The 24,966-nt window shown below is 45.3% G+C and overlaps 2 protein-coding genes across 3 annotated transcripts in view; one reads left to right on the forward strand and one right to left on the reverse strand.

The window, feature by feature from the left end:
• DIP2C (disco interacting protein 2 homolog C) overlaps positions 1-24,966 on the reverse strand; it is an 840,898-nt gene that overhangs the window by 485,517 nt on the left and 330,415 nt on the right. The gene's annotated exons all lie outside the window — the stretch shown is intronic.
• The window catches only part of GTPBP4 (GTP binding protein 4), a 29,977-nt gene continuing 14,367 nt past the window's right edge, over positions 9,357-24,966 (forward strand). The window contains exons 1-8 of one of the 2 annotated variants that reach the window (XM_050805465.1): positions 9,357-9,869; positions 13,164-13,334; positions 16,575-16,678; positions 16,758-16,894; positions 17,883-17,983; positions 19,620-19,712; positions 21,297-21,488; positions 21,568-21,633. In XM_050805465.1, coding sequence (XP_050661422.1) covers positions 9,822-9,869; positions 13,164-13,334; positions 16,575-16,678; positions 16,758-16,894; positions 17,883-17,983; positions 19,620-19,712; positions 21,297-21,488; positions 21,568-21,633 — 912 coding nt within the window. In that variant the 5' untranslated portion in view covers positions 9,357-9,821. The remainder of the gene's footprint in view (positions 9,870-13,163; positions 13,335-16,574; positions 16,679-16,757; positions 16,895-17,882; positions 17,984-19,619; positions 19,713-21,296; positions 21,489-21,567; positions 21,634-24,966) is intronic. The other variant, XM_050805464.1, reaches the window with a different exon arrangement.

Raw genomic sequence — 24,966 nt, forward strand, 5'->3', positions numbered from 1 at the left:
TTCTTAATGCCTTGTTTTCTTTTGGATTTAATGATTTTTTTTTATTATGAGTTGTTCATTTTCCATGGAAAATTATTTGTAGGTATTCTTTGGGGTCTGGCATGAAAATAAGTTTCTTCAGGAAAAATTGTGTTGCTTTGCCAAGTTCACTCTAAGACCAGCATGAGGCCTAGGGTTTGGCTATAACTTCTCAGGGGCCTCCTTTACCCATTTTCTTAGTGCTCAGTGTGTACCCTTTGGGACCCAGCTTTATAGAGTGAATACTCTATTCACCTTTGGTAGCCCTAGGTTTTATTTCCAGCGCCTCATCCCCACAAGGCTATAAACACCAAAACTGGAGTTCAGTCAGTTCAGCAAATGCTCTGAGAGTGAAAACCAATGCAGAGCTCCATCTGAGTACCTGCTTTCACTGACACTTTTTTTTTCAAAGTGTATTAGGCCATTCTTGCATTGCTATAAAGAACTACCTAAGACTAGGTAATTTATAAAGAAAAGAGGTTTCATTGGCTCCTGGTTCTTCAGGCTGTATAAGAAGCATGGTGCTGACATCTGCTCAGCTTCTAGGGGGGCCTCAGGAAGCTTACAATCATGGTGGATGGCGAAAGGGGAGTAGGCACGTCACATGGTGAAAGCTTCAGCAAGAGGTGGGGGAGGTGCCATGCACTTTTAAATGGCCAGATCTCATGAGAATTCACTTGCCATTGCAAAGACAGCACCAAGCCATGAGGGATCTGCCCCCATGACCCAAACACCTCCCACCAGGCCCCACTTTCAGCACTGGGGATTATAGTTCAACACGAGATTTGGTCAGGGACAAATATCCAAACTCTATCATTGTACCCCTAGCCCCTCCCAAATTTCATGTCCCTCTCACATTAAAAAATATAATCATGCCTTCCCAAGAGTCCCTTAAAAATCTTAACTTGTTCCAGCGTTAACTCACAAGTCCAAAGTCTCACCTGAGACAGTAAAGTACATTCTACCAATAAGCCTGTTAAAAAAAAAAAAAAAAAGTTATTTACTTCTAAGACACAGTGGAGATACAGGCAGCATTGGGTAAACATTCCCATTCCAAAAGGGATAAGTCAGCCAAAAGAAACGCACTACAGGCCCCAGGCAAACAAAACCTAGCAGGGTAGTCATTAAATCTTAAGGCTCCAAAATAACCTCCTTTGACTCCATGTCTCACATCCAGGGCATACTGCTGCAAGGGTGGTCTCCCAAGGCCTTGGGCAGCTCTGCCCCTGTGGCTTTGCAGGGTTCAGCCCCCTGGGCTGCTCTCACCAGCTGGAGTTGAGTGCCTGTGGCTTTTCCAGGTGTAGGGTGCAAGATGCTGGTGGATCTACCATTCCAGTTTCTGGAGGATGATGGCCCCCTTCTCACAGCTCCACTAGGCAGTGCCCCATTGGGGACTCTGTGTGGGGGCTCCAACCTCACATTTCCCCTTGGCACTGCCATGGCAGAGGTTCTCTGTGAGGGCTCTGCCCCTGCAGCAGGCTTCTCTGTGCACTCAGACTTTCTCATACATCCTCTGAAATCTAAGTGGAGGCCACCAAGAGTTCTTCATCCTTGCATTCTGTGTACCTGCATGTTTAACACTATGCAGGAGCTGCCAAGGGTTATGTTCTCCAAAGCCCAAGCTGTACCTGGGCCCCTTTGAATCATGGCTGGAACTAAGCAGCTGAAATGTGGGAAGCAGTGTCCCAAGGCTGTGCAGGGCAATGGATACCCTGGGCCTGACCCGTGAAACCATTCTGTCCTCCTAGGCCTCTGGGCCTATGATGGGAGAGGCTCCTGGGAAGGTCTCTGAAATGCCTTCCAGCCTTTTTCCCCATTCTCTTGGCTCGCTTTTACCTATGCAAATATCCCTAGCAAGTGATCATTCTGCAGCCTGCTTAAATTCCTTTAAAAAGCTTTTTCTTTCTGCGCCACATGACCAGGCTGCAGATTTTCCAAACTTTTATACTCTGCTTCCTGTTTAAATGTAAGTTCCAACATTAGGTCATTTATTTGCTCCTCCATCTGAGGTAAGCTGTTGGAATTAGCCAGGCTATCTCTTGAACGCTTTGTTGCTTAGTAATTTCTTCCGCCAGATGCCCCCAATCATCACTTTTTAGTTCAAACTTCCACAGATCCCTAGGGCACGACCAGAACGCAGCCAAGCTCTTTGCTAAGGCATAACAAGGGTGACTTTTGACCCAGTTCCCAATAATTTCCTCATTTCTATCTGAGACCTCAGCAGCCTGGACTTCACTGTCCATATCACTATCAGTATTTTGGTCACAACCGTTGAACCAGTCTCTAAGATGTTCTAAGCTTTCCCTCATCATCCTATCTTCTTCTGAGCCCTCCAAAGTCTTCCAACCTCTGCCTAGTACCTAGTCCCAAAGTTAATTTTACATTTTCAGGTATCTTTATAGCAATGCTCCACTCATTGGTACCAATTTTCTGTGATCCAAACACCTCGCACGAGGTCCCACCTCCAGCACTGGGGATTATAATTCAATATGAGATTTGATGAGATTCAATATGAGAAAAATATCCAAACTATATCACTAAGTAATATTTAGATAACTTTAAAGGGTGTTTAAAACACAGTTTAGGTACTTGGTAATGTTTTTTTGTTTTGTTTTGTTTTTTGAGACGGAGTCTCACTCTGTTGCCCAGGATGGAGTGCAGTAGCATGATCTTCACTCACCACAACCTCTGCCACCCAGGTTCAAGCAATTCTCCTGCTCAGCTTCCAGAGTAGCTGGCATTACAAATGCCTGCCACCGCACCCAGCTAATTTTTGCAGTTTTAGTAGAGACAGGGCTTCACCATCTTGGCCAGGCTGGTCTTGAACTCCTGACCTCATGATCCACCTGCCTCAGCCTCCCAAAGTGCTGGGATTACAGGCATGAGCCACCGTGCCCAGCCATGTACTGTTTTCAATATGAGACTGTCCTTTATCCCTAGCCGACCATGTAAAATGGCACTTGTTTTAAAATTTATTATGTGTGGAACAGATAATGTCTGAAATTGCCTGAATCTAGCAGTAGGCAGCAGGGTAAGCCTGCTTTTAGCATATATGTGCTGGTCAAAGCTATTCTTGATCTGCCACTTTTTCAACCTATAGCTTTTCTTTTTTTCTTTTTTCTTTTTTTTGAGATGGAATCTCACTATGTTGCCCAGGCTGGAGTGCAGTGGCACAATCTTGGCTCACTGCAACCTCCTGCCTCAAGCAACTTTCCTGCTTCAGCCTCTTGAGTAGCTGGGACGACAGATGTGTGCAACCATGCCCAGCTAGTTTTTGTATTTTTGGTAGAGATGGAGTTTTGCCATGTTGGCCAGGCTGGTCTCAAACTCCTGACCTCCAGTGATCTGCCCACCTCGGCCTCCCAAAGTGCTTGGATTAGAGGCATGAGACACTGCGCCCAGCCTCAACCTATATAACTTTTTATATTTAAAAAAATAACTTGGACTAGACCACATTTTCTCATGGCAGAGTCAGTCAGTCAACTAAAAAGGGAAAAAAGAGCAAATTGTGATGAGGTGACAAAATGGAAAACACGATCTAGATAAAGCCACATATCGCAGGTAATAACACATTGCCTCAAAATATGAAATCATGAAGTTTTTACATATCTACTTCTAAAATTTACTATTTAAAGTTATTAAAATTCTGTATGATTCAATTTTCTCCATCAATCCCATGGTCTTCCTAGTACTTTCCCATTTTGAATGTGTTTTAACTTCTGTTTACTGAGTATTGGCATGGTGGCCTGCCACAGAAATTTTGAAAATGAGAATAACTTAAAATAAAAAAGTGGTCTGAATTAATCCCAATGGAAAGTGAGCTATGCAGATGATGATCAGCTGAAACAGACTATAAGGAGAAAGGAAACAGGATAGGAGTTACTTGCTGGGCAGGATCATTCACGAGAGTTCTTTCATGTTTTCTTAAGAGTTTGGAATTCCGACTTTGTCAGTCCCCAGGTATACTGATGCTTTTATGGAGGTTTTAAATGAATGAACATTTATGAAGAAAGACCTGCATTAGTCAATATTAGCCTGGGACAGAGGAACAGAAGAGGGTTTATTACCTGTCTCTTTATATAATGGTCATAGGTTCGGATTTTCTAAACAGAAGTATTTTGGCATTATACGTTGTACCATATTTGGATTATCAATTGAACATGGATTTATTTTTCATTTATTTATTTATTTTTGAGACAGAGTCTCACCCTGTCACCCAGGCTGGAATTCAGTGGTGTGATCTTGGCCCACTGCAACTTCTGCCTCCCAGGTTCAAGTGATTCTCCTGAGCCAGACTCCGAAGTAGCTGGGATTACAGGCCCGCACCACCACGCCCAGCTAATTTTTTGTATTTTTAGTAGAGACAGGGTTTCACTATGTTGGTCAGGCTGGTCTCGAACTCTTGACCTCATGATCCGCCTGCCTCGGCCTCCCAAAGTGCTGGGATTCCAGGCGTGAGCCACCGTGCCCAGCTCAACCGAACACGGATTTAAAGAGCATCTGCTTTAGATGCCAATGCGGTAGGCATCAGTACTGTTTACAAATAACTCTGTTATTCTCAACTCACTGTCCAGAAATAGGCACATGGGAGCTGAGACTGAAACATTTGATTGTCAAACTCATTCCCCTTTCCTCGGCATAGCTATTGTCAACCTTTATTCTAGGAGTCTGATCTCTCAATGACCATCCTGAACAGGGGCCCCTGCTGACCTGTGGTGGGTATCTCAACCAGCTTGGGCTGCCATAACAAAATACCACTGACTGAGTGGCTTAAATAACATGCAATTTTCTTTTCACAGTTTTGGAGACTAGAAGGTCAAGATCAGGGCATCAGCGTAGTTGGGTTCTGGTTGCAGCCTCTGCCTGGCTTGTTGAAAGCTGCCTTCCCTCTGTGCTCACATCGTCTCTCCTTGGTGCATGCATGGGGTCGGGGAAGCCTGGGAGCAGCCCTCTGGTATCTTTTCTCAGAAGTGCTCATAAGTGTGCCAACTCCACCAGGAGAGCTCCAGCCTCGTGACCTTTTCTGAACCGAATTATCTCCCCAAGGCTCCATCTCCAAATACCATAACAATGGGGGTCAGGGCTTTCACATAGGAATTTGGGGAGACTCAATTTGGTCCACAGCAGTGGGCATGAAGCATCAGAGAGAAACAACCAACGCTGAGATTTGGAGACTATTTGTTATCATAGGATAATTTAGACTGTCCAGACAGATACATTCTGATAGCAAATATTATTTTTATACCTCTATGCTTTTGTGAGGAAATAATATGTTTTTAATTAAAAATAATAGCGGGAAAGGCACTTAGCTTACTGTTAGTCTAGAAGTTGGTGGCAGGGCTGGAATTGAAATTTTAAGCCTCCTCCCTCTGGAAAACGGAAATTGCTAAAACATTATGGTTTCCTTGTGCAGACCTTCAAAATCAATTATTAAACTTGTGACAATAACGTCACATCATCAAAGTGAATTTTTTTCGCTGTTTTTAACCTGAGGGTCAGACATCACAACCACCTGCTTAACCAGCTTCCATAAACACCAAGGATTCAGATGTCTGTTGCAATATGAAACTTATCTTTGCTTATCTCGAGTATCTTTTTGGGTACAGCACAGAATGCTAATCTTAAGAAATTCTGCCTGCAGATATTTAGAATCGTTTGGAAATTGATCATACAAGCATAAGTACATGCATTCCAAATACGTGTATGTTTATTATTATCACAAATCTTCTCTAGGAAAAGAGATCGGATGATTTCCATTAAACCTAAAATTGTTCCTTTAGGGAACAGCAGAATGCAAAGAATGTTTTTAACAGTGTGTCAATTGAATGACTCTTACTCAACCCATGGAAACAGCCCTTATCAGCAGCTCTGACGTAAGCAAGGGCAGAAGTTCATTAGCACAGGTGCCTGTCATGATCCACACACAGGAACGGAATTCTCACAGAAGAAACAACCTGTCTGCGTATGCAAACAGTGCTTTAGTGAAACACAGGTGCTGGGGGATTATTGACAGCATATGACCCCAAGTGCAATCCATCATGTACCTCCATGTAAATACCAAACAATTCATGACCAGCCTGGACAACACGGCGAAACCTCGCCTCTACTAAAAAATACAAAAAGTAGCCGGGTGTGGTGGCGTGCACCTGTAGTCCCAGCTACTTGGGAGGCTGAGGCACTTAAATCTGAGAATTGCTTCAACTTGGGAGGTGGAGGTTGCAGTGAGCCAAGATCACACCATTGCACTCCAGCCTGGGCGACAGAGTGAGATCCTATCTCATAAATAAATAAACAAACAAACAAATACCAAACGAGGTAATAACCCTAAAGAGGTCAAGAACAAAGCCACTCTTGGCTGGCAGTGCAAAAGGAGAGTGGCTTTGGAATTCCATGCTCCCTGGACTCACCTCCAGTTGTGTCTCTCCAGCTGTGTGGCGGTGAGCAAGCATCCAACCACATCAAAGCCAGCACTCTGATCTGTGAAACAGAGACCATCACACCCACCTCACTATGCTGTCCCGAGAAGGAAAGCAAGTGACCCGGCATGTGGTGGAGGCTCCCTGCTTTGCAGTTGTTAAGGTTCAACGAGAATTTAATGAACAGAACAAAAGTTTAGCAAACGTTATTGTAACTAAGTAGTTAATAAGAACATAGATAATACATAATAATGCGTAACAAATAATAGAGAATCTCTTTGCTCACTTATTAATGCCTGTAGAATAGGGTTAGTGAAAAGCAAAAATAATTCACATCAAGTATTTTTAACATGCCTGGTGGACAGTAACTGAGCAAAGAGTGAAGAAACAGAGGCTTGGTGAAGCTGATACATTTTCCCAGGATCAGAGGGGGTGGAGCTGTATCTCAGAAACGAAGCTCACACTCTTAACTCATGGTGTAATTCTGCAGAGAATGTCAGGCTGCACCTTTGGCCCAGAGGGTGGCTCTCATGCCACTGCTGCCTTCCACAAAGGAGGGTGTTTCCTTAGACTTCCCTGTTGACAATTTTCCTCTTTATGGCACAGTGTGGAGTTCTGACCCATTTCGGGGTTGTGCACAGGGTTCTGACGGTACTGTAATTCAGTAGGACTACTTGAGTATCGCAGAAGCCAGATCCCAACTGCTACAGGCCCAACTACATCAGGAACTTCCTCAAGCCAACATTCAATCAACAGAGTTCCATGGCCACTGCGAATGCTCTCGGCAGTGCTGCCTGAGGGGAGGGATGGCAGAAGAGTAAGACACAGTTCCTGTCCACAAAGAGCTGGCTACTTCCTTTGCAAACAAGATGTACACGAGGAAGCATCCAGGTACAAAGCAGCATGTGACTCGTTCTGAATGAGTTCCTGTGGGGATCCAGGGAAGTGGCTGACGGGCCCGATGGAGCACTCTTAGGACCCTCTAAGACCGGATGGCTACTGATGGCTAATCCCCATGCAAAGGCTCCTTTCAGGCAGGAAGTTCAATTCTGCAAAACGTACCTTTCATTCATCAGAATTACAGCAACAAGAAGGTAAAACAGAAAATACCAAGTCCACAAAACAAAGAGATTTGAAAAACAAAGCTTTTCACTGAGAAGTGCCTGGCAGTCAGAAGCTTTGCAGAGTACCCTTGAGAGCATCCTTTACTACGGCTGAGAAGTACCTTTCTCTGTCACAAGGTACACACACTTGGAGGCATCCTGGTAGCTGGAACCTCCGTTAACACAGTCAAGAATTGGCAATGTGCCTCATACTGCAGGCAGCATTTCTGACTCTCCTCAGAAAGGCCTTTAGCGTTTGGTTTCTCCAGAGAAGCCCAGAAGTCTATCAATAGAGAAGCTTGCTCCTGGTGGTGTAGAACACACACTTGCCCCCAAGAAGCTATACTCAGCCACAAAATCACAAGAATAGGCAAAGATGTTGATTCTTATCAACACGCACATGGTGTAGGATGCTTGGTACCTTACCATGGTCATAGCTCTGGGCCCATGATGAGCCATTATGGTTGTGCATTCACAGACATGCCTTTGTAGCTGAACAAGTTAAAAGCAGGTGGCTCACACCTATCATCTCAGCACTTTGGGAGGCCAAGGCCGGTGGATCACTTGAGGTCAGGTTTTGAGACCAGCCTGGCTAATATGGTGAAATCCTGTCTCTACTAAAAATACAAAGTGTTAGCTGGGAATGGTGGCAGGTGCCTGCAATCCCAGCTACTCGGGAGGCTGAGGCAGACGAATTGCTTGAACCCCGGAGGCGGAGGTTGCAGTGAGCTGAGATCGTGGCACTGCACTCCAGCCTGGGTGACAGAGTGAGACTCTGTTTGAAGAAAAAAAAAAAAAAAAGAATTAAAGAAAGGATGTTTGCCCATCTGAAGCAAAGTATCTAAATATCGGATTAAAAGAAAAAGAAAGAGGAACTGGCTATATCAGAGTGAGAGAAAGTGGGAGATGCTGAGGAAACATATAAGAACCTAAAAGAAAGGGCAGTAAGTATAAGCATAGCTTTGCTCATCTCGGAAATGGTGGCCAGAACTGTCCTGCGGCTTAGCAAATGATCATAGCCAGCGAATCCTAATTACCCTAGAAGCTTCCTTTAGAAGTGCCAGAGATGCAGGAGGTATGCTTATCCGCCTTGTGACACAAAAATGGAAGCATAGTTAATAGATGAGAAAAGCATGACTCAGAATGATTTTCAATATTGGAATGTTGGGAATTTATGAGAGGTATTTTCGTGTAAGAATCATAGGACTTATTTAAAAGGTTTGGAGAGTGGGGGGCATCCCAGATGCGTGAGAAGCAGTATAGCTAATCGTTAGAAGTAGGTTTGCTGGAGCCAGGCTGCCTGGGTTCAAAGCCCACCTCTGCTGCCCCTTAGCTGCACAACCCTGGGCTGCTTTCGAGCCTTGCTGTGCCTTGGGTTTCCCCACGCACTTCATGAGGCAGTTGCAGGAATTAAACGAGTTAATATGTAGTCAACAGCTCTGAACACTGCTTGACTGAGTCAGCCCTACCTAACGTTTAATTTACGGGATGTGGCCCTGGGTTCCTTAAGGGAGCGGCCACACTATTCACAAACATTAAAGCAGTAAAGGCTCCATTCTCATCACCTTTCTCCTCTGTTGGACCCCACAGGACTGTCTCTCGCAACTGCTTCCTCCGCTCTCCTAAGGCACTCTGCGGAACCAGCGGCACCTCTTTCGCCTGAGATCAGGATTTCCCTTCTCCGCCCGTTTTGGGATTTAACAAGCACGAGAAAGGAGGGCTGCAGGGGAGCCGCGAGGGCCTCCTCACCACCGCCCGGGATCAGAGTGGGGGGCGTCACCCGCTCTACACCCAGAGCCCGGGCACGCCCCGCACGCGCGGCTCCCTCCTCCTCGGCGGGGCTCGCCGCGACCCCGGACGCCCAGACTCCCGGATACCCTCGACCCTCCGGACTCCTAAGCCCCGCATCCCCCAAATCCCAAGACCCCCCTCGAACCCTGGTCCAGGGCGGGTGGCTGGGGGCCTGAACCCGCTCCAGAAACCCGCAGGGCAGTCTGTCGGAAGCCTCTTCTTTACCCAGCATGAATTTAGTCTCCGCGCGCCCCCTAAAACCCAGGCGTCCTCTCCCCCGCGCCCTAGCTCCCGGGGGCCCTCACACACTCTCCGCGGCGGACCTCCAGGCCGGGCGGGTGCGCTGTGCGACGCCGAAAGCGCCATAGAGCACGCAAGACACGTTTGGCTCCCGGAAGTGACGTACAGCAAGCGCCCGACGGCGGAAGTCCCTCCTGCTCCCGACGGCGGAAGTCCGGGAGTGCCCAGTACCCGCGTGCATACGGCAGCCGGCATGGCGCACTACAACTTCAAGAAAATTACGGTAGTGCCGTCCGCCAAGGTAGGTGGCTCCGGGAGGGCCACTGCTACTTTCGCCTTCTCATTAGCGGGGTCTCAGGGGAGGGTCCGGGCCTGTAGCCGTGGGAGAGCGGTCGCCTTCCGCTCGCCCACCACCCGCTCCCGGGCCCGACCTGCCGGACGCGTACTCGAGATCATTTCCCCTCCCCCAGCAGAATCCGGGGTCCACCAGAGATCGGATCCCCCAGAGACCCGGGTCCACCTGAGACCGGGGTCCACCCAGAGACTGAGGGCCCCCAGAGATCGGGGTCCACCCAGAGTAGGGTTCCCTGGAGGGGCTCCGGGTGACGAGGTGGGCGAGTGGAGGGGACCCCAACATGTGAGGGAGGAAGCACTCCGTGGTCCGTGATGAGCCTTCAGATTCTGGATTTGGCGTAGCCCCCTCCCCTCTCAGGAATCCTCGGTTCGTTGCTATCGTGATTTAACATTTCTTAATTTTTAAGTCATTCTCTTTCACTGTTAGATTTGGGAACCCCTGTTCTTTTTAGACCATAGTAGGCCCAGACTAAATTTTTACAGCGTTGGTTAGTGTGGCAAGAATGAGTCAACAAGTGTTAAGTGTTAGAATTTTTTTTTTTTTTTTTTCCCCCGAGACAGAGTTTTCCGCTTTTGTTTCCCAGGCTGGAGCGCGATCAAGGCTCACTGCAACCTCCACCTCCCGGGTTCAAGCGATTCTCCTGCCTCAGCCTCCCGAGTAACAGGGATTACAGGCGTGCGCCACCACGCACGGCTAATTTTTGTGTTATTAGTAGAGACGGGGTTTCACCACGTTGGCCAAGCTGGCCTCGAACTCCTGATCCCAGGTCTCCCAGGGAGATCCCAGGGAGTTGGAGATCCCTCGAACTCCCGCTCCGGCCTCCCAAAGTGCTGGAATTACTGGCGTGAGCCACCACACCCGGCCCTGGTATTACGACTTTTTTAAGAAGTCATGTTTTTATGTAGTGAACATTCGATTTGGGTCGCAATTACAGAGACATTGACGGGCAACTCGAGCCTCTCAGGGACTGCTGCACGAGAGGGAGTTACTGAAGTCCCTGCAGAGTGACTGTTTTCCTCTCATCAGTGTCTCCTTTTCTTCACGTCTTAACAACGGAATGAGCTTGCCTTGGAAAGCTTTGTGGGAGTCTCGTATTTTACCTTCATAGCAATAATTGTTTCCCCACTTCTCTCCATTTCTCATTTCTTCCTGACAATTGTTGTGACACATCTCTTGATAGATTGTAGTGTTTTCTTTCTTTCTTTCTTTTTGAGATGCAGTCTCGCTCTGTTGCCCAGGTTGGAGTGCAGTGGTGGATCTCATCTCACTGCAGCCTCCGCCTCCCAGATTCAAGTGATTCTCCTGCCTCAGCCTCCTGAGTAGCTGGGATTACAGGTGCAGGCCACCAGGCCTGGCTAATTTTTGTATTTTCAGTAGGATGGAGTTTCACCATGTTGGCCAGGCTGGTCTTGAACTCCTGATCTCAAGTGATCCACTTGCCTCAGCCTCCCAAAGTGTTGGGATTACAGGCATGAGCTACCGCGCCCGGCCAGATTGTAGTATTTTCGAGTGCAGGAATCATGTCTTATTTGTATTTTTGGTCAGCCATCTCTCAAGTTTGTTGAAGGAATTTGCTCTTTGGATTACATGAACTTTGTTCATGTTATTGACTTATGTGGAGAACTTTAGGATATGTTAGTACACCATCCATCTTCTGTGGAATGAGATTTGTATTTTTAGAGAACACATGAGTTTACTTACCTAAAAAATGGGTGATGGTAATTGTTTGGTGATTGGAAGTTAAAAAAAAAATCACATCAAGAAAGTGTGTGGTATTCAGTTCATTCTAGAAGGTGTTAAGTGAGTGCCTGTCCTATGCATTGGGTACTGTGTTACAAAAATGCATTAGATAAAATACCTGCCTCTTTGGAAGTCGTTGTCAAGAGGGGTAAGTCGAGGCCGGCGCGGTGGCTCATGCCTGTAATCCCAGCACTTTGGGAGGCTGAGGCGGGCAGAGCACAAGGTCAGGAGATCGAGACCATCTTGGCTAACACGGTGAAACCCCGTCTCTACTAAAAATACAAAAAAATTAGCTGAGCGTGGTGGCAGGCACCTGTAGTCCCAGCTGCTGGTGAGGCTGAGGCAGGAAAGTGGCGTAAATCCAGGAGGCGGAGCTTGCAGTGAGCGGAGATTGTGCTGCCACTGCACTTCAGCCTGGGCGACAGAGCAAGACTCTGTCTCAAACAAAACAAAACAAAACAAAATAAAAAAGGGTAAGTGGCATCATGAATGACCATACTAGAAATGAAACATTGTTATCATGGAGGACCCACATGGATTGGGAGAGAAGAGTGCAGTTAGCTGTGGTAAGTTGGAGAGTCAGGGGCGATCTTATGAAGTAGGTAACCTTTGAACTGGTCCCCCTTCAGGATGTGTGAACGCCATTAGGTGCAGAAAAATGTAGGGAAGAACTTCTGTAGGCCAGAGGGAAGACCGTGTGTGCCCCTCATAGTACATGGAAGACTGTTGTGACCACCTGTTTACTTGTCTCACTTGTAGACCCAGAGGGGAGACGGTGCGTGCCCCTCATAGTATAATACTTGGCAGACTGTGTTGTGCCTACGTGTTTACTTCTGTCACTGGACCCTGAATTCCGTGAAGGAAGGGACAGTATCTTGTTCATTATCTTCAGCACCCAAGTATCCTTAACAACCTTTGTTTGAAATGATATTGAGTTAATCAAATTGTTGAATTAATCAAAGTGTTCAAGAAAAAAGATCCAAGTAATTTTGTGTGACTAGATACACTGGATTGAGGAATCCTGGGAATTGGATCCTTATTAAAGAGAAGTGCTGACTCTTTGCACTGGGCAACTCATGCAAAAATCCTTCATCTCCTCAAGTAGTTCCCTTCCATGCTCTTAGGAAATTATGAAGTGGATTTTAGTTTTACCTGTTATTTTATGTACTTTCAAAGTCAAAGATATGCATAAAGAAATGGGAGGATTGTTTCTTTTTCTCAACTATTTTTTCTAATTTATGATTTGAGTTCTCTCATTACTTAAGTTTCAAAGGTTCTTAGGTGTTTGGAAATTAAGATAGCATCAAGAAAGTGTGGCGTAAAATTTATCTTAGCAGCCGTGTGTTTGAAGATGAACAAGGTTGAACATAAAATGTTTAGAGTAAATTTTTGTAATTTAAAATATGTAGTACTGTAATTAGTGTTTTAAGAAGGTTTCAAATAAGTGGATCAAAAGTAGACACTTTTGATGTAATTATGTTTTATTTTCTTTAATTGCAGGACTTTATTGACCTGACATTGTCGAAGACTCAACGAAAGACTCCAACTGTTATTCATAAACATTACCAAATTCATCGCATTAGACATTTTTACATGAGAAAAGTCAAATTTACTCAACAGAATTACCATGATAGACTTTCACAAATTCTAACAGATTTCCCTAAATTGGATGTAAGTGACTTGGGGGACTTCTGTGGTTATGTAAATATGAGCCTTCAGAGAATCAGTGTTTAACCAGTTTGGTGTACTCATTTGACAGAAAAGGAAACAAAGTAAATTACTTGGATTACTCAATAAGTTAGTGGCAAATAACTAATTTGTTGAATTAATAAAAGTGGGAACAGAATATGGGTTTTTTGATTCCCTAGTATTCTTTCCTCCAACTAAACCCCATCTAAGGAGGCCCGAAGCTCTCTTCTCAGGCTTTCTGTGTAACCCCTGGGCTTGCAGGTGCCAACCCAAGTGGTAATGATAGCTGTGGGTTATGAATGCAGAAGCTGACAGCTCACTGGTTGTTTGGGCTTCATCTCCTGCACCCTCTTTCCAAGGGTTTTATTCCTCTGGGCTCAGCTTGGGTGAGTGGTGTAAACTCCACCACTGTTTGTGATCTTGTTGCTTCATCAGCTGATGACAGTTCAGCACTGACTGTTTTCTTCTTTGGCAAGAAGAGATCACGTGGGAGCTGTGACTTTTGAATGAAGCCAGAAACCTTGAGCTCCTTTCACTGCTGTACATTGCAGTTTGCCTGTTTTGCCTGTTTTATTTCTTTTTTTTTTTTTTTTTTGAGGCTGAGTCTCACTCTATCGCCCAGGCTGGAGTGGCGTGATCTCAGCCTGCTGCAGCCTCTGCCTCCTGAATTCAAGCAATTCTTGTGCCTCAGTCTCCTGCGTAGCTGGGATTACAGGCGCATACCACCATGCCTTGCTAATTTTTGTATTTTTAGTAGAGACGGGGTTTCACCATGTTGGCCAGGGTGGTCTTGAACTCCTGACCTCAAGTGATCTACCTGCTTCAGCCTCCCAAAGTGCTGGGATTATAGCGTGAGCCACCACGCCCGGCCTGCCTGTTTCTTTAGCTGTAGAAAAGTAAGAGCAGTGTCTGCTTGGCAGGCACTGCTGACAAAGCCTCATGACACCACACATGGGGTAATGTGGTTGCAAGGTTATTTGAGGTTGTGAAGGGTGCGGGGATCAGCAGTATAGTCTCAAAGCCTAAATCCGCCATTGCCCCACAATAGTCGCTGAAGGCAGATGTAAGCAGAGGGAAACATTTGGCTTCTGTGACAGTACTTCATATTTAAACAAGTAATAATGGCTTTTTTTTTTAAGCCGGGGTCTTGCTCTGTTGCCCAGGCTGAAGTGCAGTGGCACGACCTTGGCTCACTGCAACCTCCACCTCCCGGGTTCAAGCGATTCTCCTGCCTCAGCCTCCCATGTAGCTGGGATTACAGGTGCCTGCCACTATGCCTGGCTAATTTTTGTATTTTTAGTTGAGACAGGGTTTCACCATGTTGGCCAGGCTGGTCTCAAACTCCCGACCTCAGGTGATCCGCCTGCCTTGGCCTCCCAAAGGCGTGAGCCACCACACCCAGCCAATAATGGCTTATTTTTAAAATACAGAAGTACTTAAAATAAAATGCAAAAATTCTTGCTAGAGGACAGACACTTAGGTTGCATCTGTCTAGGATTTGACACAGTTGCTCAGTAGATGTTTGTTGAATGAGTGAATGGTTTCTTGGGAAAGGTCAGGTACTAGAGAGTACCTGGGGGTGAAGAAAGTGATTAAGAATATGTTTCGGTTTTTTTTTTTTTTTTTTGAGACGGAATCTTGCCCTGTTGCCCAGGCTGGAGTACAATGGCATGATCTCAGCTCACTGCAACCTCCACCTCCCAGGTTTGAGCAATTCTACCGCCTCAGCCTCCCTAGTAGCTGGGATTACAGGCATGTGCCACTACGCCCGGCTAATTTTTGTGGGTTTTTTTTAGTAGAAACGGGGTTTCTCCATGTTGGCCAGGCTGGTCTCGAATTCCTGACCTCAGGTGATCCGCCTGCCTCGGCCTCCCAAAGTTTTGGGATTACAGGCATGAGCCACACTGCGCCTGGCCAAGAATGAGATTATTCTTAACTGATTTGATATTAGGAAACACTTGATTTTAGCAAACAACATATTTTGATCTACTTAGTATCAGATTTTTGTGGTTCTTTTTAAGAAGTTTTATCTTTTTCATCCTCAGTGTTATAGCCATCAGAGGTAGGAGAGTTCAAATGTATTAACATTCTATTACTTCTTTCAAAGCCAGGACTGGTTATCTGAGAACAACTTCAGAGTGGAGGGTTAGTGGAGGGTTAGACACTAAGTCGTCATTCACTGAGTGCTTATTGCCTGTCAGGTACTGTTCTGAGCACTAGGAATCCAGAAGTGGTAAAGGTTCATGATCTCATTCTGGTGGAGAAAAGACAGTAAACAGCGTGTCAGATGAATGCAGTGAAGCCATGGAAGGGAGTAGGGAGTATCTGTGTGGGGAGAGAGTCAGCCCTGTAGTCAGAGAAGCAGCAGGTGCAGGAGACCCAGGAGGTGGGGCGGGGTGGGGAGGTGAACACTGGGACATGGAATTGGAGGTGGTAGTCAAGGGTTGGGTTTATATGCACTGGCGAGATCTTGGAAGAGAATGTAGGAAGAAGGGTGCTGTGGGGAGCATGAATGTTTCGGGTAGAGCTGTGAGCACGAGCCAGCACGGGACTTAGAGGGGGCAGAGTCTTTACCTGGAAGCTGTGAGGAGAATGCTGCAGGCAGGATGCGTGGCCAGCCCCCAGTGCTTCAAGAGGTCTGTGAGATTTTAAAAACTGAGAATTGGTCGTTGGGAGGTCCTTGGTGAGCTTGTAGGCTGTTTAGAAGGAGTGGTGGACACAGAATTCTGGTGAGAGTGGGTTCAAGAGAGGGAGGAGAGAAGAGGAGAGACACAGGACCTCCTGGGAGCAAAGAGAAGGAACAGGAAGGATTTGGGGGCCACGGGAGTTTTTAATTTTTTTCCTAAAGATTGGGAAATAACGGCAAATTTTTAGGCTGATGGGAATAGTCCGGTGGAGGAAAGAATTTCTGGCGCTGAGTTCCTGAGCAGCAGGAAGGGCACATGCAGGGCCGGGGGCTGGCCATTGCTGGGTCCTACAGCTCCACCACTGCGCTGGGAGCGAGGTGGGTGCGAGCCATGACCATTGGCGCCCGTATCCCTTCTGATGCTTGTTTTCTCAGAGGACTAAATAGACAGGGCCCCTGGCCAGGAGAGGGAACTGAGGAGGAGACACTGTGGGCTTGAAGGGAGAGGGAAAGAAATTGTTCTTCAAGTGGTACTTCTAGGGATGAGAAACTGCCGGCCCAAAGTGACCATGGTGTGCTTTTTTTGTTTGTTACAGGATATTCATCCATTCTATGCTGATTTGATGAATATTCTCTACGACAAGGATCATTACAAGTTGGCTCTGGGGCAAATAAATATTGCCAAAAATTTAGTGGACAAGTAAGGTACTTTTTTACTGTAGTGTCTTTTAAGTTATCAAAAGTGGGGAAAAAAAACTAGTGCTTTTTATTTTTTACAGTGTTGCTAAAGATTACGTGCGACTGATGAAGTACGGCGACTCTCTCTACCGCTGCAAACAGCTGAAGCGCGCGGCCCTGGGACGGATGTGCACGGTGATCAAGAGGCAGAAGCAGAGTTTGGAGTATTTGGAGCAAGGTGCTTGTCACACATCTGCAGGAACCGCATTAGTGTCCTGCTGAGAGGATGCGTCCTTGTTGAGGACTTGAGATGTCTGTTTTTGTTGTATTTTGGAGATGACCGGGTCAGTTATTTTTCCTAGCTTTACCTATGAGAAACAGTAATAGGCTGGTTTTTACTGAAAAAGTGGTAGCACATATAATACTTACAAATCAACAGCACTGGTAAGAAAATTTATGTATTTCATATTTAATAGGTAAGGCATAGACAAAAAATCATGAGGAAGTACTGAAAAGTATAAAAAATAAGATGGCTCATAGTTTATTGACTTTTTTATTTTTAAAAATACTTTTATTTAATAGGACTTTCTGAATTAACGTAGTAGGATTCTATTGAACAATTACTTGCCTATTTATTTGTGTGTATTCTTACATGACAAATTATTTTGACTCATTTGGTTTTCATATCCCTCCTGCATCTTGCAAATCATTTTAAACAAAATTTATGATACGTGGACGCTTTGCAGGTGCTTTCCTACAGATCTGTGTGGTCTTCGTGATGGCCCAAGGGATGCCACCCTGGAGCCATGTGTCTTACAGATGAGGTGGCAGAATGGCAGTAACCCATGTGTAGCCAGAACGGCATGGCATGCAGGCTTCAAAGTACACTGTTTCCCTAATGTCATCTTGCTAATGAGAATCATCTGGACACTTCCAGAGATGCTGTTGGCCCCACTTTTCACCTAATGAGTTAAAACATGGGCTTAGAAGGGCTGAGGAATATGATTCTTACTAGAGCCAAACTTGGGAAATAACTATTGAATATACTATATATATACAGTTACTCTCTGCAACTATTTTCTCCATCACTTTTGCATTACAAAAGTTGGAGTAAGATTAATATCACCACAGGCCTGGACTGTAACTAAGTTGAAAAGAAAATTGAAAGCAAATCTTACACTTTGAGTTTCTTAATTTTTTAATTTGAACTTTTCATATTTTCACAGTGCGTCAGCATTTATCCCGTTTGCCAACCATTGATCCAAATACCAGGACTCTGCTTTTGTGTGGGTACCCAAATGTTGGGAAGTCCAGTTTCATCAATAAGGTTGGTCTGTTTTTTATCGTAAAGCAAATAATCTGACCATTTTAGGTCAGCGTTACTGTATTCTGACTGCGTGGGATTCAGGATGGCCTTGGTAATAATTTTGGCCTCTGAGTTGGTCCTTGAGTAAACACTGCCCTGGTCTGCAGGAGGCCCCAGTGCCTGAGCACACCTGAGTTCCTCTTGGAGAGGATTGACTTTGTCTGTATCTACATTTATATTACTATTACAGAAGTCATTACTTTTTGTTCTTGTGTGTGTCCTGTGATTTCTAAGGAATTTGAGACATGTAAGTGCATTTTTGTTGACAACTGGAGAGGTTTTCTTGGGTGGTGTTGGCCTGTCCTGGAATGGCTATGCCAGGGGGGCTCTGGTGGCAGGTGACACTCGCCCAGCTGAGGTCCTCCCGTCTGCGGCTGCTTCTGGGTGATCTGTTACCTTGGTTGCTGTGTCAGCTTTCACATGAAATCATACATGGTCCAGTAGAGGGACGGTGCCGAGTCGCTCTTTCCCTGGGTGAGCTCACTGACTAGGATTTGAGCGTAACATTTAAGAGACTCGGTCATTTGGTTCTTCAGGAAAATTTGGCTGAGTTTGAGGGACCCAGGAAGAGGCAAAGCAACATTTGAAATGTGAATTTACAACCAGCAGCAGCTCATGTGCCCAGAAAATTTATGACTTACTCGGTGCCAAGATCACTTTATTTTTAATTTTAAAAATTCTTTCTTTTTGTTGAAACTTTTTCTTCTGCTTTTTGAGACAGGGTCTTGCTCTGTCGCCCAGGCTGAAGTGCAGTGGTGCAGACTTGGCTCGCTGCAGCCTCAACCTCCTGGGCCCAAACAATCCTCTCACCTCAGCCACCCAAGTAGCTGGGACCACAGGTGCATGCCATCACACCTGTTTAGTTTTTTTATTTTTTGTGGAGACGGAGTCTCACTGTGTTCCCCAGGCTGATCTCAAACTCCCACACTCAAGCCATCCTCCTGCCTCAGCCTCCTGAAGTGCTGGGATTACAGGCATGAACGACTCCACCCTCCTTAAGATCACTTTTGCTTTAAAATCGATTTGTAAGTTTTGTTTTGTCTATAGGTTGCTGTGACGTGGTGACCAGCAAAGCTCTGCAGGGTCCTTGCTAATGTTTCAAATGCTTGTCAGCTGTGAACCTGCCACAGTGAGCCAGTGCTCTGGGGCCGATTTGGTGGCTGCTGGACCAGGTGGCTTTTTAAATTGCAGTTTAATTCAGCAAAATGAAAATTTCAACTCCTCAGTCACATGAGCCACATATTGAAGGCTGGTTAGCAGTGCGTGACTGGTGGCCCCGTTTGGACAGTGCAGACGGAACATTCCTGTCATCATAAAGAGCTCTGAGGGCGTTGCAGGCGGTGGGGCAGGACGTGGGAGGGTGAGGGGAGCTGGTGGCTGTCCTCCAGATGCCGGCCCTCACGCTGTCCTCGTGCCCCAGTCCTTGGCCTGGTGGTGGGAAGGAAGAGGTACCAGGCTCCCGTTTTGATGCAGTTTTATTGTGTGAGGTTTCTTCTATGGTTTTTTCCTACCCAAAATTAGTCTTGTTAAAACACACAGATGCCCTGTGTACACAGAGGAAATGAGGTGATTCTGAAAGTTCTCACTGTTGTTTCAGGTGACGAGAGCAGACGTGGATGTCCAGCCCTACGCGTTCACTACCAAGTCTCTGTTTGTTGGGCACATGGATTATAAGTATCTACGTTGGCAGGTAAGAGTCTTGTCTTTATTTTTATGTATTTATTTATTTTGAGATGGAGTATCACTCTAGTTACCCAGGCTGGAGTGCAGTGGCATGATCTTGGCCCACTGCCACCTTTGCCTCCGAGGTTCAAGTGATTCTCCTGCCTCAGCCTCTCGAGTAGCAGGGATTGATTACAGGTGCGCACCACCATGACGGGCTAATTTTTGTGTTTTTTTTTAGTACAGAGGGGGTTTCACCATGTTGGCCAGGCCGGTCTTGAACTCCTGACATAAGGTGATCTGCCCACCTTGGCCTTCCAAAGTGCTAGGATTACAGGTGTGAGTCACGCGCACCTGGTGAGAGTCTTGTCTTTAAACAGAAAAAATATATTGGTTTATCTAGGGTAATCAAGAACTTGAAATTTCATCATCATAAGAAAAACTTGTCTGAGCTCTGGGGATGCATAAGAACAGGTCACATGTCTCTGATATAATTCAGGGGAGGCAGCCAGCTGCTAGTGTGGATTTCTGCATTTTGTTAACATAAAATGAAATTCTCTTTGTGTCATTTCTAACTCTGTTATCAGAAATGGCATATATACAGTTTAAAAGCATGAAGCAGGCCGGGCACGGTGGTTCACGCCTGTAATCCCAACACTTTGGGAGGCCAAGGCAGGTGGATAACCTGAGGTCAGAATTTCAAGATCGGCCTGGCCAACATGGCGAAACCCCGTCTCTTCTAAAAATACAAAAATTAGCTGGGCGTGGTGGTGGGCACCTGTAATCCCAGCTACTTGGAAGGCTGAGGCAGGAGAATCACTTGAACCTGGAAGGCAGAGGTTGCAGTGAGCCGAGATTGTGCCATTGCACTCCAGCCTGGGCGACAAGAGTGAAACTGTCTCAAAAATAAATAAATAAATAAAAAGCATGAAGCAATGTTTTCACACTATAATTTTATAAATTGTGAAGAAAGTAATTCCTAAGACATGGGAGGGTTCTCAGTTATCCCAGTTTTTGTGTTTTGTGATGTCACTGGTAAAAAGAGGAGTCATTTCTCTCAGTGTCATGGCTAGCATTTCATTGAGCTCTACAGGGTTCCTCCTCCCTGTTTTGATGTTTAAATAAATAATATGTACTTTTTTCTCACTGCTTTATTTTATGGTGTTTAGGAGACCTACTTTTTTTTTTTTTTTTTGTGACATAGTCTCACTCTTTCGCCCAGGCTGGAGTGCAGTGGCACTATCTCAGCTCACTGCAAGCTCCACCTCCCACATTCACGCCATTCTCCTGCCTCAGGCTCCCAAGTAGCTGGGACTACAGGCGCCCGCCACCACGCCCAGCTAAGTTTTTTGTATTTTTAGTAGAGACGGGGTTTCACCGTGTTAGTCAGGATGGTCTCGATCTCCTGACCTCATGATCCACCCGCCTTGGCCTCCCAAAGTGCTGGGATTACAGGCATGAGCCACTACATCTGGCCCTACTTTTTTTTTTAACACGATTCTCCTATAAGATTATTAGGTCTGGTTGGGCATGTGTGAGTGACTTCTGGGATGTGCTGGACAAGAAGCTTGTGGGTGAGTGTGCTTTCAGTGACAAGGTCTGGCTGTGTTAGGTTGTAGACACTCCTGGTATCCTGGACCAACCTCTGGAGGATAGGAACACCATCGAGATGCAGGCCATCACTGCCCTGGCCCACCTCCGTGCTGCGGTCCTGTACGTGATGGATTTGTCTGACCAGTGTGGGCATGGGCTGAGGGAGCAGCTGGAGCTCTTCCAGAACATCAGACCTCTCTTCATCAACAAGGTGTGTGTGGTCACTCATGTTTTGCTTCATATCCTGCAGTATGAGAATAATGATTTCGTTATTTTTCTTCCTTGCCTAGCCTCTCATAGTTGTAGCCAACAAATGTGATGTGAAGAGAATAGCTGAACTTTCTGAAGATGATCAGGTAAATCACGTTAATATTTTGAATATTTCTTACTTACCAATTCTGAATTCTCATCTCAGACAACCAAAGTTTAGATGAAGGAATTTTAGCAATACTAGTCCACAATTGTATTTTATAGTTGAGATAATATCCTCAGGGGTTTAGTGAGATGACATAATAAAAACGTAGTTATTGGCAAACTAAAACTAAAACATAGGTTTCTGGATTCCTACTTTGTTCTTGAGTGTGTAGAACTATCTGTATTTGATGGGCTGAACTTTTGGAGAATGTGATTACTTAGGAGAGAATGTTGGAGAAGGGTACTCACAGGTGTTAATTCATAAAACAGGTTCTGGGATTAAATGAGTTTGGAAGCGAATGGTTGAGTGAAGGAGAAGGAGGGTCTTGGAATTTGGGGCTTTCTGGATCTATGAGTGAGACGTGCCTGCTAGCTTTCTCCAAGAGGCAGGCAGTATTGGTGGACATAATTTTTCAAACTAATTGAATCCTACAACCCTTTTTTTTTTTTTTTTTTTTGAGACGGAGTCTGGCTCTGTCACCCAGGCTGAAGTGCGGTGGCGTGATCTTGGCTCACTGCAAGCTCCGCCTCCCGGGTTCTCCTGCCTCAGCCTCCCGAGTAGCTGGGACTACAGGTGCCCGCCACCACGCCCGGCTAATTTTTTGTATTTTTAGTAGAGACGGGGTTTCACCGTGTTAGCCAGGATGGTCTTGATCTCCAGACCTCGTGATCCACCTGCCTTGGCCTCCCAAAGTGCTGGGATTACAGGCGTGAGCCACTGCGCCTGGTCCTATAACCCTTTTTAATAGGCGTCCTTCATGATAAATGCTTTTAGAAGCATGCATTGGTAGAGTGGCTTTCAAATTGTGGTCCTGGACCAGCCATGTCAGCATCACCTTCTTAATTTCTTCCTTAATTTCCTCATTGACCCATTGGTCATTCTGGGACATGTTTATAATTCCCATGGGTTTCTTTTTTTACAGCTTTGAAAGTTTCTCTGGGTATTGATTTCTAGTTTTATTCCATTGTGGTCTGAAAAGATACTTGACATGATTTTAATTTTTAAAAATTGATGAGATTTGGTTTTTGGCCTAACATATGGTCTATCCTGGAGAATGTTCCATGGACTGAGGAGAAGAATGTGTATCATGCAGCGGTTGGATGACATGTTCAGTAGATGTTTGGTCTACAGTGCACTTTTTTTTTGTTCTTTGAGACAGAGTCTTCCTATGTCGCCCAGGCTGGAGTGCAGTGGCATGATCTCGGCTCAAGGCAGCCTCTGCCTCCCAGGTTCAAGTGATTCTCCTGCCTCAGCCTCCCAAGTAGCTGGGATTATAGGCATGTGCCACCACACCCAGCTAATTTCTTGTATTTTTAGTACAGACAGGATTTCACCATGTTGGCCAGATTGGTCTCAAACTTCTGACCTTAAGTGATCCGCCCGCCTTGGCCTCCCAAAGTGTTGGGATTGCAGGTGTGAGCCACGGCGCGTGGCCTACAGTGCACTTTAAATCCAATATTTGTTGATTCTTTTTTGCCTAGGATCTGTCTAATGTTGAGAGCCTGATGTTGATGTCCCCAAGTATTATTGGCCCCTTTATTATTATATAATGATCTTCTTGTCTCTTTTTACTGTTTTTGATAGGAGTGTTGCTTTTGGTTTCCATCTGTATAGAATATCTTTTTGTATCTCCTCGTTTTCAGTCTATGTGTGTCTTTACAGGTTAAGTGAATTTCTTGGATACTTTTTCATGTTTTCGTGATAGTGATTATCGTCTTCACTTCCAGATGTAGGACTTTCTTAAGTATTTCTTGTAAGGCTGGTCTTCTAGTGATGAATTCTCTCAGTTTTTGCTTTTCTCGGAAAGAATTTATTTCTCCCTTATTTCTGAAGGATAGCTTTGCTGGATGTAGTATAGTTGGCTGGCAGTCTTCTTTTTTTTTTTCCAACACACTGAATATATATCACCCCATTCTCTCCTGGCGTGCAAAGTTTCTGCAAGGAAATCCGCTGTTAGTCTAATGGGGATTTTCTTATATGTGACTTGAAGCTTTTCTCTAGCTGTTTTTAGAATTTCCTTTGTATTTGACATTTGACAGTTTGACTATAATGTGGCTTGGGGAAGACCTTTCTGGGCTGACTCTATTTGGGAATCTTTGAACTTCCTGGTTTTAGATATCTGTACCTCTCCCCAGTCTTGGAAAGTTTTCAGCTATCTCATTACATAGGTTATTAAGCCTTTTCCCTTCTCCTTCTTGAACTCCCATAATACCAGCATGTATTCTCTTAATGTTTTCCTGTAAATCTTGTAGGCTTCTTTCATTCTTTTTCATTCTTACTGCTTTTTTTTTCTCTGACTAGGTAGTTTCAAATGACAGAGATTTTTCTTCTGCTTCATCCAGTTTGCTGTTAAAACTGTCTATTGTATTCTCTCATCTATTGAATTCTTCAGCTATAGGATTTCTTTTTGGCTCTTTTTTATAATTTCTGTCTCAATTTAATTTCTTGTTTATATCATGATATTGTTTTCCTGATTTTGTTGAATTGTCTATCTGTATTTTCTTGTTTCTCATTGAGTTTCCTTCAAAAAAAATTATTTTGAATTCTCTTTCTGGCAACTCATGGTTTCCTTTTCATTAGAGTCTGTTCCTAGAGAGTTAATATTCCTTTCATGATTTCTTATTTCCTTGCTTTTTCATGTTTCTTGTGTCCCTTCATTGATGTCTCTGTATCTGGTAGAACAATGGCCTCTTTTATACTTTCTTCTAGATTGGCTTTCGTGGAGAAAGACTTTCACCTCACTTGGGTTTTAAGGTGCCATTTGGGAAGGGAACCATGACTTTCTGGATAGGAGCAGTGATATTGTTTCTGTACAGCTTCCTCACCTCCATGAAATGTTGGCAATAACTGGGTGGCTCAGTGGCCTCAGCTCTGGAAGTTTGTGCCAGCAGTGGTGTACGTTTTTAATGTCCTTGGTGTCAAGGGCTTTTGGGGTCCTGCTATTCTTGTTTTTCCCACAATAGGGGACTTATCTGAAGGGATCTTTCTGGGTGTCAGGTCGGAGATGGTCTACAAGCAGCTGCTATGGTGCTGGGTTCCAGCTACAGGTACTCAGAGTAGCTGTGGGACTGGGGTCCTAGCCTTAGGGTCTTGTGTGCCTATCATGGTATCTGGCCTTGGGGTGCAGGTTTGCTCTCTGTGGTGGATCTGTGATCCTGAAGCACTCCTAGCAGCTTAGGCCCACAGGGCCAGGTTGTAGCTGTGACTCCACCCATGGGGTCAGGGCACAGTCCTGGCCTGACTCCAAGGAAGAAGTACTCTGGAGGTTTGAGCC

Source organism: Macaca thibetana, chromosome 9 (genome assembly GCF_024542745.1).
Source record: "Macaca thibetana thibetana isolate TM-01 chromosome 9, ASM2454274v1, whole genome shotgun sequence".
In the NCBI taxonomy this organism is placed as follows: Eukaryota; Metazoa; Chordata; class Mammalia; order Primates; family Cercopithecidae; genus Macaca; species Macaca thibetana.